Source organism: Passer domesticus, chromosome 13 (assembly GCF_036417665.1).
Source record: "Passer domesticus isolate bPasDom1 chromosome 13, bPasDom1.hap1, whole genome shotgun sequence".
Lineage (NCBI taxonomy): Eukaryota > Metazoa > Chordata > Aves > Passeriformes > Passeridae > Passer > Passer domesticus.
Window position 1 is genome coordinate 3116109 of NC_087486.1, and position 16231 is coordinate 3132339.

The 16231-nt window shown below is 45.1% G+C and overlaps 2 protein-coding genes across 3 annotated transcripts in view; one reads left to right on the forward strand and one right to left on the reverse strand.

The window, feature by feature from the left end:
• Nucleotides 1–6925, forward strand: part of SFXN1 (sideroflexin 1) — a 21607-nt gene extending 14682 nt beyond the window's left edge. The window contains exons 10-12 of one of the 2 annotated variants that reach the window (XM_064387719.1): nucleotides 4827–4876; nucleotides 5507–5554; nucleotides 6820–6925. In XM_064387719.1, coding sequence (XP_064243789.1) covers nucleotides 4827–4876; nucleotides 5507–5554; nucleotides 6820–6916 — 195 coding nt within the window. In that variant the 3' untranslated portion in view covers nucleotides 6917–6925. The other variant, XM_064387720.1, reaches the window with a different exon arrangement.
• Nucleotides 5639–16080, reverse strand: KIF20A (kinesin family member 20A). Its single transcript, XM_064387718.1, has 18 exons — nucleotides 15910–16080; nucleotides 15396–15485; nucleotides 15170–15289; nucleotides 14585–14723; nucleotides 14303–14490; nucleotides 14069–14213; nucleotides 13228–13428; nucleotides 12846–12957; nucleotides 12678–12749; nucleotides 12022–12165; nucleotides 11779–11944; nucleotides 11037–11201; nucleotides 10332–10471; nucleotides 10133–10235; nucleotides 9257–9464; nucleotides 8780–8871; nucleotides 8380–8517; nucleotides 5639–7540 (listed from the first exon to the last, which is right to left on the reverse strand). The coding sequence occupies exons 1-18, from the start codon at nucleotides 16063–16065 to the stop codon at nucleotides 7268–7270; spliced, it is 2652 nt and encodes an 883-aa protein (XP_064243788.1). The 5' UTR covers nucleotides 16066–16080; the 3' UTR covers nucleotides 5639–7267.
• Nucleotides 16081–16231: the final 151 nt, after the last annotated feature.

Below are 16231 nucleotides of genomic sequence, written 5' to 3' on the forward strand. Positions count from 1 at the left end.
AGAACTTGCTTTACAGCTGTCTCTTTCCTTCTGCCTTTCTTAGAGATAACTTGGTTCTTTTGTCACAGTGCAAGGTAACATTGAGAAAATAGGAACATCCTTGTTACTTTTATAATTGTTCTTGGAATGCACATTTCCTCCTGTGAAATAAACCTTCCTTGTACTGAGACTTGGAATACAATTTATTGGGGAAAAAAAATTAATAATGCTGGTTTTCTCAAGATAGCAGTAAGGAGGCTTTACTTACCTGCTGTAGTAGCAATCTGAGTTTGCAAACAAAAATGATGGTAAAAATCTCTCCTGAAAATGACCCTTTCAAATTTACTGGGTGTAAAGTGCAGGGCAGGCATAGAATGGGCATTCTTTATCAGAGATTACTTATTTCCTGTATTCTTTTTATGCTCATGTAGTGTGAAGTGAAACCCCTGGTGTAGGTAAATCCATTACCTACATCAACATTCTGCACTGTGTGTGCATGAGAGGGAAAAGAACAATAATGGAATTAGTTACAGGGTTGTCTAACACAGGGGAAATGATATTCAGGTGAGGAACCCTTTAATTCTTTACCAGTAAAGGGAGTTTCATCCTCACTGCTGATATCACTGATTTAATTACTTGGGAGCTCCAGGCAAGGCCTCTGCTTGTGAGACCCACCCAAGAAGCTTAAGAAAATCTGTCTCCTTCCTGTTAGAAAAAAATAGGAAAAAAAACAGCCCCTGCCTTGGAAAAGTTTGTGACAAGGAGGACAAGCAGGGGGAGATTTTGTTTTGAATGGTTTTGCTTGTCTAAGATAAAGCTTTGTAAAGTGTTTAAATTTTATCTCTGACTGTTTCTGCCCTTCATATCTCTTGTGCAGAGTGAAATTACCCAGTTACACACCCCACTTGAAAGTGTTTCTGTATTTATAAGGCAGGAACAGATTGCCTGGGGTAGCTGGGGCTGCCCCATCCCTGGAAGTGTCCAAGGCCAGGTTGGAAAGGGTTTGGAACAACCTGGGATAGTGCAGGGGGTGGAACTGGATGATCTTAAAAGTCCCTTCCAACCCAAACCATTCTGTGATTGTCTTCCAATCTTAAAATTTATTTTTCCCTGAAGTGCTCTGCTTCCCTCCCACTTGTTAACAGAAAACACTTCTGCTCACGGTGTAAAAACAGGAAATGTGGCATTTGAGTTTCAGGGTAAAAATCAGTGTGTGCTGCTTTTATCTCCTGGAAGAAGTGAGCCTGCAGGGTATCCAAACACACCACAACTTGTGATACTGTGATGTTCTTGAGAATGTGTTGCCTGGAGAATTAACCCTTGTTAAAAAAATTAGGGAAAAAATTATTTTGTATGTGTTTGACATGTAAGATGTGTCACAAAGCCATTGCCTCAGCTGACAAATCCATAACATTTGTGAAGAAATTGCAGCAATCCTCAGGGTCTGGAGACAAATACCTGTTGTTTTTGTGTGGTGTAATCAACATAAGGGTGTTGTGAATTTTTCAGATCAGCCAAAATGAGCGATTTCTGCAGTGACTACTCAGTGGTCTCTGGTACCCTCCTGTCCTCTCCCTGAGCCTCAGAGACTGAAGCCAGGTGAAACACTGCTCTGCAGGTAGCCAGTGGTAACACCTGGTAGAGATTAGTATTAAATATTAAACCCATCAAGGAATGAGCTGCGTTTTTAACAAGCAGCTTCTGCATGTCTTCATGGAGTTTGAGAAGCACCATCCCATGCCAGCACTCCACCACCATCCCCACACTGCTTTATTAACTCACTACCCTTGGCCTCTGCTTCTCCAGCACTCTTGGAAATAATTCCTGACTGCTTGCCAAAGCCTCTTAAGCAACACACAAGGCCAAAAAATAGGCAAATGGTTGTGAAATGATAAAAGAAATTAGAAAGCTGGTCTGCAGTAAGACAGAGAGAAGGAAATGCTCCTGGGATGTTGGTCTCAGAGCAGCCTGTCATCCTCTGATATTTGGGATAAGATGTAGGTCATGTAGCCCAGCTCATCCCCCACGTTCCCACGGGGTTTTGCACCAAGACATTGGTGTGAATTAACAACATTCCCAGAAGTTACTGCTAGAAGATGCCTCAAGAATGTTCTTGGAACACAAGCACGTATTTACTGCTTCAAAAAGAAGTTGCCTTGAAGAAGTATTTTTATCTGTAGAAGTTTTTATTTTTGCCATTGGTTTCAGCAGCAGCTTTGGGGCCTGTTTATGTAATTATGCAGCATAGCAGTAATTGATTAGGCTGCATAATGTCAATTTTATTACCCCTCTGGCCGTACTCCTGACCAGCTCTGTGCAGAACCAGGTTATTTTACCTGCTGCAGCAGGAGGAGCCATAAACAGCCTTGCCCTGAGGCACAGGGTTTATAGGTTTTACTTACAGGTAACTTTTCTCCTAAAGAAATAAATTGGTTTTTTTCATATAAACTTAAGAAAATTCCAATCAACACTAAAGTTTTAGTTTCTATTGCTATTCTTACACAGCTTTAGCTACTGTTTCTCTTCTGTTCTGCAAATTGTATTAGCATCCAAGTTGATTCTAGAAGTTTCCTCATACATCCTTGAAACAAGCTCCTTGGGATCTTTTAATCTGCAGCTAAAATCTGTATTCAAAATGGTTACAAAACCAGAACAGAGAGCCTTTCCTTCAAGCATTGTTCTTGAATGTCTTGTGCCCTGAAGTCCTCCACACATTCCTAATTTCACTGTCAATTCATATATTTATTTTTTTGAAAGCAGACATAGCTGGCCTGGGAAAGCTGACAGATTTTCATATCCAACAAAGAAAGGAGGCAGTTAGAGAAAAGCTGATTCTCCTTATGGCTTTTGTTTGCTTAATTATAATTCCTCCATTTTCTCTGTTTGCACTAACCACTAAAATGTCATAAAGACATCTGGAAATTAAATCCTAATTCATTGAGAACTGCCTTCTTCCTGAGTTAAATGATAGTTCTCTAACACACTGAATTCTTCTGCCTTTCTCTTGTAGTTTCTCCATTTTCTCTCTTTGTGGGGGTGTGCAGCCTGCATTTGAATTTTATTGTTTGACGTTGTTCCCTGGGCAACTCCAGTTCTGAATTCTGACCTCCCAGTGTTACTTTTTCCTCACCAGCTTTCTGTATTAGTGCAGCCTGGTAACATTCTTGAAAAATAAAGGCTGGAATTCAGATCGAGTTGGCAAAAAATGTTCCAGCACATAAACTCCATGTTCTTTATGGAGTCTGTATTAGACACCTCTCTCAGATCAGTGACTAACTGTGACAAAGGCATAAAACCATTTATTCCTCTCAGGGCACCTTCCAACAGCCTTTTCACTTATAAAATTGTATTTGGAGCTTTTCTGTTGCATCCCTTGGGTGCCACACTCCCCTGCAATGCACAGCATCCCCTCCCTCCCTCCTCAGAGACAGTGCAGGGTTTGGTTTGCATTCATCTCCTCTTGGCATAAAATGAAAATTTGGGGTGAGTTTATCTCAGCTGAGGGTCAGATGGAGGTGTTTAGGGAATGCCAGAACAGCAAAGCTCTGCTGCCTTCACTCTTCTTGCTGTTGTTGTTTGTTCCCATTTGTTATCTCCTGTTGCAGGTTATTGCTGAATTGCCCAGTTCTTCCTGCACTCATTTCTGCATTACAGATTGACTCCAGGAAAAAAAATAAAGAAAAGAGAAGTAGTCTTCTACATTGCTTCTTCTCCCTCAGGCTCTGGAGAAATTTTGCTCCACACAGACTCATTTTCCCTGCCTCAGACACTGCTGTGACCTCCCTCAGCCCTGAGCTTTGTCCTTCTGACCTTTCTACATTTCCTTTGTCCATTTCTAATCTCAAACAGTGCCCAGCTTTTGTTCACCATCTTCCCCTCCAACTTCTGTATCTTCAGAAATTCTTCTTGCAGAAACACCATCTTCACTGAAAACCTCCTCAACTGCATCAAGTGATTTTTTACCTCGTGAGCTATTTTGTTTTAAAAGTCCCTTTGTGTCTTTATGGCAGCAGTATTCTGCTCTTAATGGAGCAATAGGTAGCAGTGTCCACTGAAAAGCTCTGAGTTAACTTCATTAGGAATGAATTTCAACTGAAATTCTACCAATGAAAGTGGATTGATAAATAATTTTAAAAGCCTGCAAAAAATAAAATTCTTGGCATATATTCAAGTACTGCAAAAGTTACAGAATTAATGAGGCATGTGGGTTATGTGTTGCTTTTTCAGCTTTGTTTCCCAATCCTCAAACCCTTCTTTCCTTCAATAAAAGATGAACTCTTGCAGAACTGGAGTGTTGCTCCAGGGACAAGTTCCTGCACATCAGGGGAAGTCATATGACAGGAGAAAGGGCTGAGAGGCAGATTTACATCTCCTTTATTTATGGCTGGTGGCTCCAGTTGCAGGTTAAAACCATTTGATGCCACCAAAGGGAAGGAGCTGTAACCAGACTGAGCTCTTCCTTGGAATGCCTGGGCAAAATTCCCTGCACCCTGCAGAGATGTGGCAGCACCACTTGGAAATTTCCAAATTTCATCTCTGTTGCTGCTGTGGGCTTGTGAGAGTCCAAGCAAAAGCCCAGGAGCAGGTCCTGAGTCAAACAGCCACTCACCATTGGAGTTTCTGACACTTACTCAGGAGCACTGTGTACATTGATCCCCCTGGGAATTTCCTTGCTGCTCTCCAAAGGGATTTGGCTCTCAGAGTGGAGCTCAGCATGAAGCCACGCTGGTCAGGGTTTTGCCTTCACATCTCAGAGTGTTTTAGGTGTCTCTTAAAAGAATTCCAGGAAGGTGGGAAGCAGGAGGAAAATATTTCACGCTCATTGTGTGTGGTTTTATTTTCAACAGAAATTTCCTTGGATGAGCGCTCCCATTCAGGTTGGATTAGTTGGAATCTGGTAAGTGGTTTCTTTGGGTTGGGTCTGCTATCTTAAGAGATAATTGTAGAGGTTTTGAGAATGCAGCAATATTTGCTTTTTTTTTAAGGAAAAAAGGTTGAGAGTTACTGAGGGCACAGCAGTTATTTCCATCTCTGTAACTGATAAAATATCATGTTAAAAACTAAAGAGCCGTTAGCAGGGAAGAAGCTGCCAAGAAAAGCAGAGGGAGTGGCAAAAAAAAGGAATGTGGCAGCTTGATTAGAAAAGATGCTTTGGCTGCTACCTCTAAAGAGTCAGTGGAATTTCATCTTGGAGGTTGATAATTCTGGAAATATTTGGTTAATGGGGTTTAATTTGCTGTGTTCTGGCATTTTCTGTTGTCATGCACACAAAGGTAAAACACTGTAAGGGCATCAAATGGTAAATTTAGACAAATTTGGGAACGTTGTATTGAAACATTTAGTGCTATTTGTAGGTTATGATTTCATGTGTACAATGCAGTGAGAAATAAAAGTTGCATAGCACTTTGTGGAACTTTACCTCACTGTGCACAGAAAACAAGAAAGCTTTTTACTTAAATCATGCATAAGATTTTTGAATTCTGTTTTAGCACCCTAAATATTGTAAACCTGGTTTTGTCTCCTCTAGTCTTGTGTTTGCAACTCCCCTGTGTTGTGCCCTGTTTCCTCAGAAAAGGTGGGTACTGCTGTGAATTATTCTCACTTCAGTGTTATTCCAGATCCAGCCTGGTGCTGCACACAGACACAAACACAGGATCACTGCCTGCTCAAGCACAGTTTTAATTCCCATATAACAAAGGTGATAAACAAGAGAATATACAGAAAAGTAATAACTATGTTATTCATCAGTAATATATAATAGCTGTTTACAAACCCCAGCAGCTCAAGATGAGTTCTGTACAATATATTCATGTCCAGTAAGGTTATGGATGCACTAAATACAGTCAGAGTTCATTTTATTTTCAGCTGGAAACTCTTCTATTTATACAGAACAGCACTGGAATATCTGTGCTCATTTGTTATTTGATTAATATTTTTCCAGACTTTTTCATCAATACAGAAGTAGCTCAGTACTGAAAGCAGTCTTAGAAACAATATTCATTATAGCTGAAATCCTTATGAAATCTGAATGAGTTACTTAAAGAACTTTGCTCAGTTTGGTATCTAGTATGGACAGGGCCTTAAATTCAGCTGTCATTTTAATAGTGGTTGTCTAAACTCAACAAGCTGCCAGCTGTATCTTAAACAACCCAAGCTGGAGCTGAGTCCATTAAAATGCTGAACAACTAAGGCAGCTTTTGACTTCCAGAAAACAATAGCCAATTCTCAGTGTTGTTTGAGTACAACAAAGCTGACACCATCTGTCTCCCTGCTTGGCCTAGGACAGAGAACTGTGGTAAACAAGTGTCACTAGGCTACCTGGAGATGACTTGACAAAGCAACCCAGCACACATGCTACAGTTCTTGATTTCAGCCAGGGCTCTCCATTTCAGAGGAAGATTAGACCTTGAACTGTGTTCAGGAAATTGCAGCTGTTCAAATGACCTAGGAGCTTAAGTCACTTTACTGTGAACCAGCTCGCATAAAAACAAACCTTGTATTCAACTGAATAAAATCACATAGTAAGTTAAATAGGCAAATACATTCTATTTAATAAAAAACATTTTAGAAAGGTAAGTTTCTATTGCCAGCAACAACCTGAGCAATGAAGTGGATCCTTACCCTCATGGTAATAGCAACAGCCATTTCCTGACTCTGGACTATCCCACTGCCCTTGGAGCAGGGATTCAAGTGCCCTGGTCTGTGAGCCTAGTTCCTGGATATTTTAAAAGATCTGAAAATTCTTTTGACAATGTAGGAAGGTTAGCAGATGCATTGTCCATCTTATTTTCCCTTCTGGTGCTTGTTTGGTGTAACCCCTTCACTGTTTCTTTTGCTCAGTTCGATGTCGGTGTCGCGCTTGGAGCCAGAGTTGCAAGACAGGATCCAAGCCAACAGCCCTGGCCTAGAACGTGTATACTTCAATAAAGGATTATAATTCAAGGAAGGCAAAGTATCTTTCAAGGAGAAACTTACGAACTTATTTTTTGAATTGTGTGCCAACATAGACAAGAACACACCTTTATCTTGTCCTTTTGTTAAACAGGTTTGATCATCTGCATTATTTTACAGTTAAAGACTTTCCACAGTATAGTGTTTAAATTACATAAGGTCACTTTGTCCACTTTGGTATTGTTTGAAAGTTTAAACATACATATCCAGAGATGTTTACATAAGTCTCAAGCAGCTACAATAACAATAAAGAAGCGCACAATGAAAACCAGATGCTATTATATTGGATTTGCCACCTCTTCCAGTAATAGCAGGGCAGGGACCTCCTTTTGAAAAGTCATAGAGCAACTGAACGAAGTTGCCAGCCTCTGGGAGCCACAGGACGGGTGGCTGAACGTGTCAGGATGTTGTGCAGGAAGGGCTTTTTGCCAGGGGGCTGATTGGGCTGCAGGTTCTCCCTGTTGGCACAGAAGCGTTTCTTGAGGGCGGACGCTGGCGGCGCCTGCAGCCTCTGCACCGTGTGGTACTGCTCAGCAATGCAGGCTGCCTTCTTGCGCAGGTCCAGCTTCACCAGCATCATGTTGTTCTGCAGCTCTGCCAGGGTCTGGTCCTGAGGAAGGCAAGGCAAGATACATTTAAATAAAAAAAAAATATATAAAAATATCAAATCATAGAAAGAAAAGCCCATTCCGAGTTGGAACAGACGTTGAAGATCCTCTTGTTCTCTATTACTAGACCAGCTTGCTCCAAGCCCCATCCAACCTGGCCTTAAAACACTTCCAGGGATAGAGCAGCCACAACTCTCTGGGAAATGTGTTTTCAGTGCTTCAGCATCCTCAGAGTAAAGAATTTTTTCCTAATATCTAATCTAAACCTCAGTGTGAAGCTATTCCCCCTTGTCTTGTCATTCTCTGCTCTTCCAAAAAGAGTCCCTCTCCAGCTTTCTTGTAGGCTCCCATCAGGTACAATGAAAAGTTGCCTTAACTCCCTGGTTACTGTGAACTCAGGAGAATAAACTGCCTTTAGCCAAAATTCACTAACTTTTCTGCTAAATAAGACCATGCATAAAAGCTTCTACTGTCAACAGTGTAGCAGCTCAGTAACACATTGGAACAGTAAGGGTGGGACAAAGCTGACTCCATCCTGCTGCAAATGTGCTGCCATAGCAACTGTGATGGAGTGGATAAGGAAATAATTCTCTGAATTCTTCTACTTAAAATGCAGTTAACTGAACAGGAACAATTTGGGTGTCCTGTGGAGCGTTAAATATACAACTAACTCAGCCATTGAAAAAAAAAAAAAACAGCCATAGAGCTCCCTTCACAAAATATATACTAGCAAATAAATAATTTTTATTTGCAGCAGCAAGAACTTTGGTTTCTCTGATTATGGCAAAGCACAGACCAGAGCCCTCTCCCCCATGCACCCACAGCAAAGCAGACACCTCACCTGTCTGGCCAGGATGTCATCACACATGCCCAGGGCTTCTCGCAGCTTCCCTGCCCCTGTGCTGTGGCAGCACGCCCGCTCTGCAGACTGGAGAGACTCCCCAATCTTTTGTAACTCTGAACGCAGCAATCTGACGTTCTAGAAGAGAGGGGTTAATGCAACAGCTGGTTTTGGCACTGCTCTGCAAACAAAGCCACTCCAAGGTAATTCAGACGTGCAGCACTGAGGGAGGGTCCCATCTGAGTGACCACAAATACCCCAACCTTCAACAACTCCTGTAATTTCAACAAACCCATTTCATTTTTTTGAATACCTGGAAACAGCAGCCCCAAATTCTGCTTAAGCTGGCAACCACTTTGCCCTGCAAATGTTCTTTTCTGTAACACAGAAGTGGAGTTACCTTCTGTCCATCCTCCAGCTTCCTGTCCACATCCATAGTAATGGGTTTGGCAGAGGGAGGTGGCTCCACCAATTTCTGGTACTTGTGCAACTCTAGGAACAGACAAAGAGTAGTGAGCAACTGGACATTGATCAGCTTTCAGTGTTCCTGAAATTCAGGACTTCCCTTGAGACAAGCTGCCACAGGCAAGCTGGGAAGAGCTTTTGAGTTTGTGCAGAAAGGCACAAACATTCCAGGCTTCTCCCATTCACTTAGACAAAGGGGCTTAAGAATTTGAATGGGAAAATTATCCTGTCCTAAAGTCCATTTTCCTGTGAAAATGAAGTGAAACTGTCCATCCAGCACATTATTCCTGTCACCTACAAATCAAATAATGTTTTGAGGGTGTTTAAATCCAATGTACCCAGAAGGAGGTCTCTAACCCTGCACAGGGATTTCTCAGCAGGGTTCAGAACCCATGCAGCATTGCTGCTGTACCTGCATTTGTGGAATTCAACTCCTTTTGGCACTGCTCCAGCCTGGCTTTGGTGTCTGCCAGCTCCTGCTGCAGAGGAGACGAGGTGGCCACTCGCTTGGATCGACGTACACTCTGCTCTGAGTCCTTTTGCTGGGCATGCAGGCTCTCCAGTTTTTGTGTGGTCTCCTTCAGAGCAGCTTTGAGCTCTGAAATCTCCTCGTCACGCTCCTGAGAAAGGAAGTTTGTTCAGAGAGTCAACAAGATTTTTGTAGCACAACTTGTCTGAAATGTTCTGTGTCTTTATTCCTGGAGAATTTCTCAATCCTACACTTCACACATTGAACCCAGCCTTTAAGGTTACTTTTAAGTAAATACAGCAAACCCACTTCCTGGGAGCCTAAACCACATTTTTACAGGCTCTAAAGAAGAGGGATTGTTTTGGGAGTTGGCATCTTCAGAGCAGCCTGCAAGAAGTACCAGAGGTCACTCAAATGCTTTAGGCATGAAAATATGGACAGGTCCATACCCATCATCACAACTGAGAGCAAGGAGAGAAATTCACACAACTTGTGTGAATCTGAAGAGCCCAAATCAAGCCACTAGTGCAAAGAGTAAAGGGGGGAGAGAATCATGCTGAACAAATGGACAAGTCAGGATGGTTGTACATTAGCTTCCAGATTGACTGTTCAAAATTAGGAAGCCTAGTGGGCTACATAAAGTAGGAGACAAGAAGCAAAAATTGTGGCTCAAGAGATGAAATAATATCACCAAAAATACCTCAGAGAGCAAAATCTTTCTTTTCACTTTGCATAAAGATCTTCCTGGAAACAAGTACCCAGAGTCCCCTCCCAACCCACTGCTGCTTTCCTGATGTCATTGCATTGCCCTGAACAAACCTGCATCTGCTCCTGGTAGTGGTCAGTGAGTAACTCCTTCAGGATGGCCATTTTGCCCTCATACAGTTCCTCCAGCTGCTCTCTCTGAGCATCCACGTGCTGGCTGCAAAGAGAACAACCAATTCCACGTCAGGATCTGGCAGCTCTGGGTGCTGCAGCTCATCCTGAGCAGAGGGAGGGAGACCAGCACAGGCTGTACCTCCACCACTGCTCCTTCTGTTGCATGTGCTCCAGCATCTCGTTGCAGATCTCCTCGCGCAGGCGCATCTCCAGCTGCAGCTTCTTCTGCCGCTCCTGCACCAGCAGCTCCCGCGCAGCCTCGACCGCGCGCAGCAGGTCCTGCAAGAGGGACACAGCTCTGCTGCCCACCCTGCACAGCAGGGCTGACACCTGGAGTAAGCTAAGTGATGCCATGGCTGCAGGGGGCAGTGATCCAGATGTAAGGGTTTGGTCACTTGGAAAGAGAAGTTGCCAGGGTTTGCTACCTTGGCACATGACAGCTTGGGTCTCTGTAGGGATAGGACTTCATCTTGAGCTTTCAGCTATCCCCACTGCCTGCTTTATCTAGGAAGTTTGATTATTTTTTCCCCATTTAGATTACTGTTCTGCATGTTTTCTAGATTTCCCTTGCAGAGAAGGAGTTACAGGTCTGCACCTGCACTATTAGTGCCACTGTTCCACAGATGACAAAGTGCTTTCAAATTCAGCATGGGTGTCAGATTTGGACCAACTGCAGAATGTTTTTGTCAAGGATTCCCAATTTCCTGGGTCCTATATCCTTCTGGGGTTCTGTGTCATCTCTCTTGGCTCTCTGAGCTCCAATCCCAGCTCCCTAGGCCAAAGCTAGCAGTCATGTTCTTGACCTTGCATCCACATAAAGGCTGTAAAACAAATCACAACCCACCTTCTTCTCATACATAGAGACATCTCCCTCATCCTCAGTGTCTTCTTCTGATTCCACATCTTCCTCTGGCTCTGCCTCTGGACCCTGGCTGATTCGCCTGCTGTGTTCTTTGATGATGGATTTTAAGGATGGGAGTCCCATCTTTGTGGGAGGTGCCTGAACAAGCTGAAGGGGAAAGACCACCATTGTCAATCTGCAAAGCCTGTAAGTTGTGTAGTCTTTGAACACAGCCAGCCCCTCTCTGCAACCTCTCAGCCATTTCAGTTTAGCAAATCTGGAAATAGTCTGGAGGTAATAACTGTGAGGGCATAGAATATAAGAAAATATAGTGCAGAAAGTAATCTCACCCCTAAGGAGTTGCAGCTGGGCCAATTACTACCAAAGATTAGGAACAGGCCTGACTTTAACAGCTGTGACCAATGACAAGAAGAGTGCTATAAAAGAGTGGGTTGGCTGGTTGAGAGGGAACAGGAGTCAGTTGGCTGCTTTGTGAGGAAGAAAGAGTCAGTGATTTAAAGAGCGGCTCATGAGAATAAACCAAGAAGGTACGAAACTTTTGTGATAAGGAGACAACAGTATGGAACTTTTGCAATATGATGACAACAAATAACCACTGGGGAAGCATAAGGATGACGTACAAGCATGCCCCCTCTCCTTGTGTTGGGAAGGGGTCAAGTCCCACAGAAGCAGGAGAAACCCAAGCTGCCCTGACCATGCCACGATCCTGGTGTGTGTTACTCACCTGGCTGGCAATGGCTGAGAACTTGGCTACGTACAGAGTCTCATCATAGGTGGAAGCACACTGGTTGATGTTAACGATCATGCAGGAGCGCCCGCGCCCGGTGAAGAAGCCCTGGAACACGCGGGTCAGTTTGCTGTCCCGGAACGGAACCACCGCCTGCTTTGTCCTGTGCCAGAGACAGCAGTGAGCTGGGAAAGCAAAAAAAAAACCCCACACCCTCCCTCTGGAGGTGTGGAGGCTCACCTGGCCTGCTGGTTCTGGCGGAGGGCGGCGATGCAGCGGCCCAGGGTGTGCAGGGAGGTGTTGATGTTGTTGGCTTCCTTCATTCGCTCCCCGCTTCTCTGGTCCTTGCAGCGCTCAGAGCCCGCCAGGTCACACAGGGACAGCCTGAGGGAAACACAGTGACACTCACATCACTTACAGGGTTTGGCCTGCCATAGCAGCTTTACACTTCAGACACCCTGCAGTCACCGTCCCAGCTTCCCCATAAGGGCACAGACCATTCCTTTGGGGTGCCTGGGCTGTTGATGGATGGAAGGGCCTGCCTTAAGTGTAGCTGTTACACAAAGCAACAGCAAAATGAGCTTTGAAGTGTCAACTTCAGAGATCCTTTGCCAGTCCTCAGAACAGCCACTTTCCAGAAAAATATATCCCAGGAGCAGCCACCAGCAGCACTCAAATCAGCCCAGCTGCAAGGGTAAGGATGCTCACGTTCACCTTCACTCAAAAAGCCTGAGAACTACTTCAAGTTGTATCCTGCAGTACTCCTCAAACTCTTGTCAGTTCCAAGATAACATTGGGAGCATTTATTCCTTCCAAGATACTTCCCATACCCCAGGCCCTCAACCAAAGAGACAAAGTTGAGATTACACCCAAATCCTAAAAAACATGAAACTTACTCGCTGATTTTGGGAACAACTTCACTGCTACCTCTTTGCAAGTGCAGAATCCGAATGGAGAACACACTGTGACTGTAAAGAAACATGCAAATATTTTTTTTTAAAAAGTGAACTTTAAAAGCCCCTCAGAATTGTATTTCTGCCTAAACAATCTCTCTCCCTTCAGACCTGCGGCTGGAGTTCTGGTTCATGTGGGTGCTTGCAAAACTCTGGTTTTTCCGACCCAGTTTCAGGAGCTTCCAGGCCTCATCAGCATCCCGGACATTGATCCAGTTCAGATCTGGAAAGCAAGCATGCATTGGGCACAGCAGTTGGGAGACTGGCAGCAAACTTACCTCAGCCCCAACTTCACCATTGCATGTCCCTGACATCAACAAATTTGACAATCCTGTAATCCCGACATCAGAGCTCCCTGTGGGGCTCTCCAGCACATCCCTGCTAAGCCACCCACCCATTCAGTCCTAAAACCTTCCCAGCAGGTCACCAAACCTCTGCTGCAGGCAAAAGCCTTCCCAGCAGGTCACCAAACCTCTCCTGCAGGCAAGCCTACCTTTCACATAGGGGTTGCCAGTCTGGTCCTCGCAGAGCCGCAGCGTTTGCCGCTTGCGGTTCTGCCCGGGTAGAGCTGGTTCTAACAAGTCATAGATTAACTCGTTGTAGATCTCAAAGAAAGAAACCCAGATGGAGAACTGCACATCTCCTGTGCTGGGGAGTGAAATGCCATCCAAGTCAGCCCAGCAAGGGCCCAGTTCTGGGGAAAAAAAAGGGAGGAAAATTAATCGTGTGTGCAGCGTTTTGTGGGTCCAACCAGAATGGTTTAGCTCTAGAACAAGATACTTCCTTCAGCAAGCAAAATCACACCATACACAAACCTTTTTATTTACTTCCTCCCATTTGTATCTATTCTAATGCCTGTCTCCAGTGAGACAGCCTAAAGTTTCCTTTAACAGTATCATCTGCTCTGTGTAAGGACTTTTATATACTCAGTTTTAATTCCAGAATTACAAGATATTTCAAACATGAAATCTTTACAGCATAACTGAAGTTTTAGTCCTTGTTACCTTTGGCATCCTGCTTCCCTGCAATCCCCATCTCACAGCAATCAGCTGCTCAATAACCACATTTCTTGAATGAAGTGAGTGAATGTCAAGCAATTTTTCATTCCACAAAGCTTGGTTATTATGGAGTGGTGAATTCCTTCTGCTATTGGCAAAATACATGCACAGAGTTCTTCTCACGTGGCATCTTTCAAAGGGAAAATCTGAGGCTGCAGCACCTTTGCTCCCTTACCCACAACACAGCATCCAAACAGCCACCACCCTTTTCTTCTCCCATTCTCCAGCAGAAAGAAGCAGGTAGTACACCAGTACACAACAGGCTTCCAGAAATACCTTCTGTCTGGCTGAGGTCTGAGCGGCTGGTGAGCTGGCTGGATGAAGACAGACCAGCAACTCCACTGTCAAAACTGCCACTGGTGGTGGCCTGGAGCTGAGATTCAGCACTGTGACTCCTCTTCAGCGGCGTCAGCAGCTCCTCCTTGAAGGAAACAAGGACCAGGAGCATGCAGGTGGTGTGACACCACCCCTTTCCTCTTGCTACTGAGCCCCCAGAGGCCCCGTGCTTACCTCCCAGAGACCCCTCTGCAGCATCATCTGCTTCTTGGTCTCCTCCTGGCGCAGCTGCCTGCTGTCCAGCCGGGTCACCTCGTTGGAGAGGGCAGGCTTCAGGTCCATGGCCTGGTACAGCCGCTCCCCCACGCTGTTGAAGATGGTTGCCAAGGAGCGAGGCAGAATCCCCCCATCTTGGGCAGTGCCTGCAGCAAGAACAGCAGCAAAGCTGAGGATTCAGAGGCAGAAGACAGAAAACAATTCCTTCAATGGGTCCCAAACACCTGGTGCTTTCCTTACCCTGAATGGTGTGAGTCTTCCCCGAATTGGTGATGCCATAGGTGTAAACCAGACAGTTCTGCCCACTCAGCACATCCTTTACCACCTGCTTCATTGTCTCATCAAAGAAAAATTTCTGGCCCACCTCCGGTCCAAAAATCTGCAAACAAGACACAGGAAAATTGGCTTCATGTAGATCTTTCCTATCCTCTGCTGATGGCTGCTCAAGTGATATTACACAGTCCTTTGTTCCCTGCACTAGCCATGGGCAAGAGACCCACCAGCAGCTCCAGCTGAGCTCCCTACAAAAACAAGCTGCTCATTTGTTTAATCCAATAACAGCTCATATCACTGCAGCCCCTCGTCTGTTTACAGCCTCATGAACAGGAGTTTGCCATTTGCTGCCAAAAGAGTTGTCAGAAACAACTTAAAATAAAAAAAAACTAATAAAACAGCAACTAAAACCTGAAGTAACCTGATTGCACGAGACTCAGAGTTCAGGCAGTGCCCTGGGGTCAGTGGATGTGAATAAGGCTGCTTTTCAAGCTGCAGGGCTGGTTTAAGCTCAAATCACTTCCAGATGGGTTGTTTGTCCCAGCCACCTACCCGGGTGAAGGAGAACCTGTGCACTGCTTGTCCCACTCCTCGCTCCGTGCTCCGCATGGTGAAGGAATTCTTTGGAGCTTTTAGAATAAGGGTCTCTGAGTTCTCAATGCAGACACAGCCCTAAAGAACACATAAAATCCATCATTGCAGTGCCTTACAGGAGGATAGACAGCATCTCCCAGCAGGCACACAGCCAGCTCAGACTCTGCTTCACTCAGTGTCTCACCTGGTCTTCCCCCTTTTCTACTTCTGTAGATTTCAGAGGTCGAACTCTGAGGTAAACCTTTAATTTTCCATTATTGTCTTCAGCTACAGCCTGCAAGAATCAGCACAAGTTAAATATGGCAGCCAGAGAGGCAGCACACCACCCCCCACGGGAACACTTAACAGGAACCACAATATGAAACACACATGTTGGCTATGCTGCTAGTGCTGAGGAATTTCTCTGCTCCCAAAATCACCAACACTGCCAGAAGCTTTCTTAGGCATTTCCAAGCACACCAGCATTTTTGTTGTTTGTTTATCTAATGGATCAGACCAACAAGCCAAAGGCCTAACACCAAAACCAAGCATCACCCCAAGAGGCACTTGCTGCCCACTGCTCCCCCCAAATGCAGCATTTTGTGGCTGCCTCTTCTGAAGAGCCTCTGTTATTTCTGCATCACACCACCTCGGTACAGAGAACAGCAGCCACGAGCGAAAACGCTGCCCTGCTTGTGACAGAAGAGCTCCAGCCTGACCTGGGAGGCCTCGAGGTTGGGGGAGATGGCAGAGAACTCGGGCAGCAGGTCCTTGCGCAGGTCAGCCCCAAAGCCCGCTGCCGTGGACTCGAGCACGGGGGAGGCTGCAGCCTCCTCGTCAGAAAACAGCGCTGGGGAGGCGAGTGCTTGTGCCATGGTGCCTCTCACGGCTCCTGGGGAAAGGGGCACAGGACAGGGTGAGATTACAGCAACCCCCTGCGCAGCCATCCCATCCCCACGGGGATCCCTCCCTGCACACAGACGCTGCTTGTACATACACACACACACAGCCCCTGCACAGGGGGAACCTCCAGGACCCCGG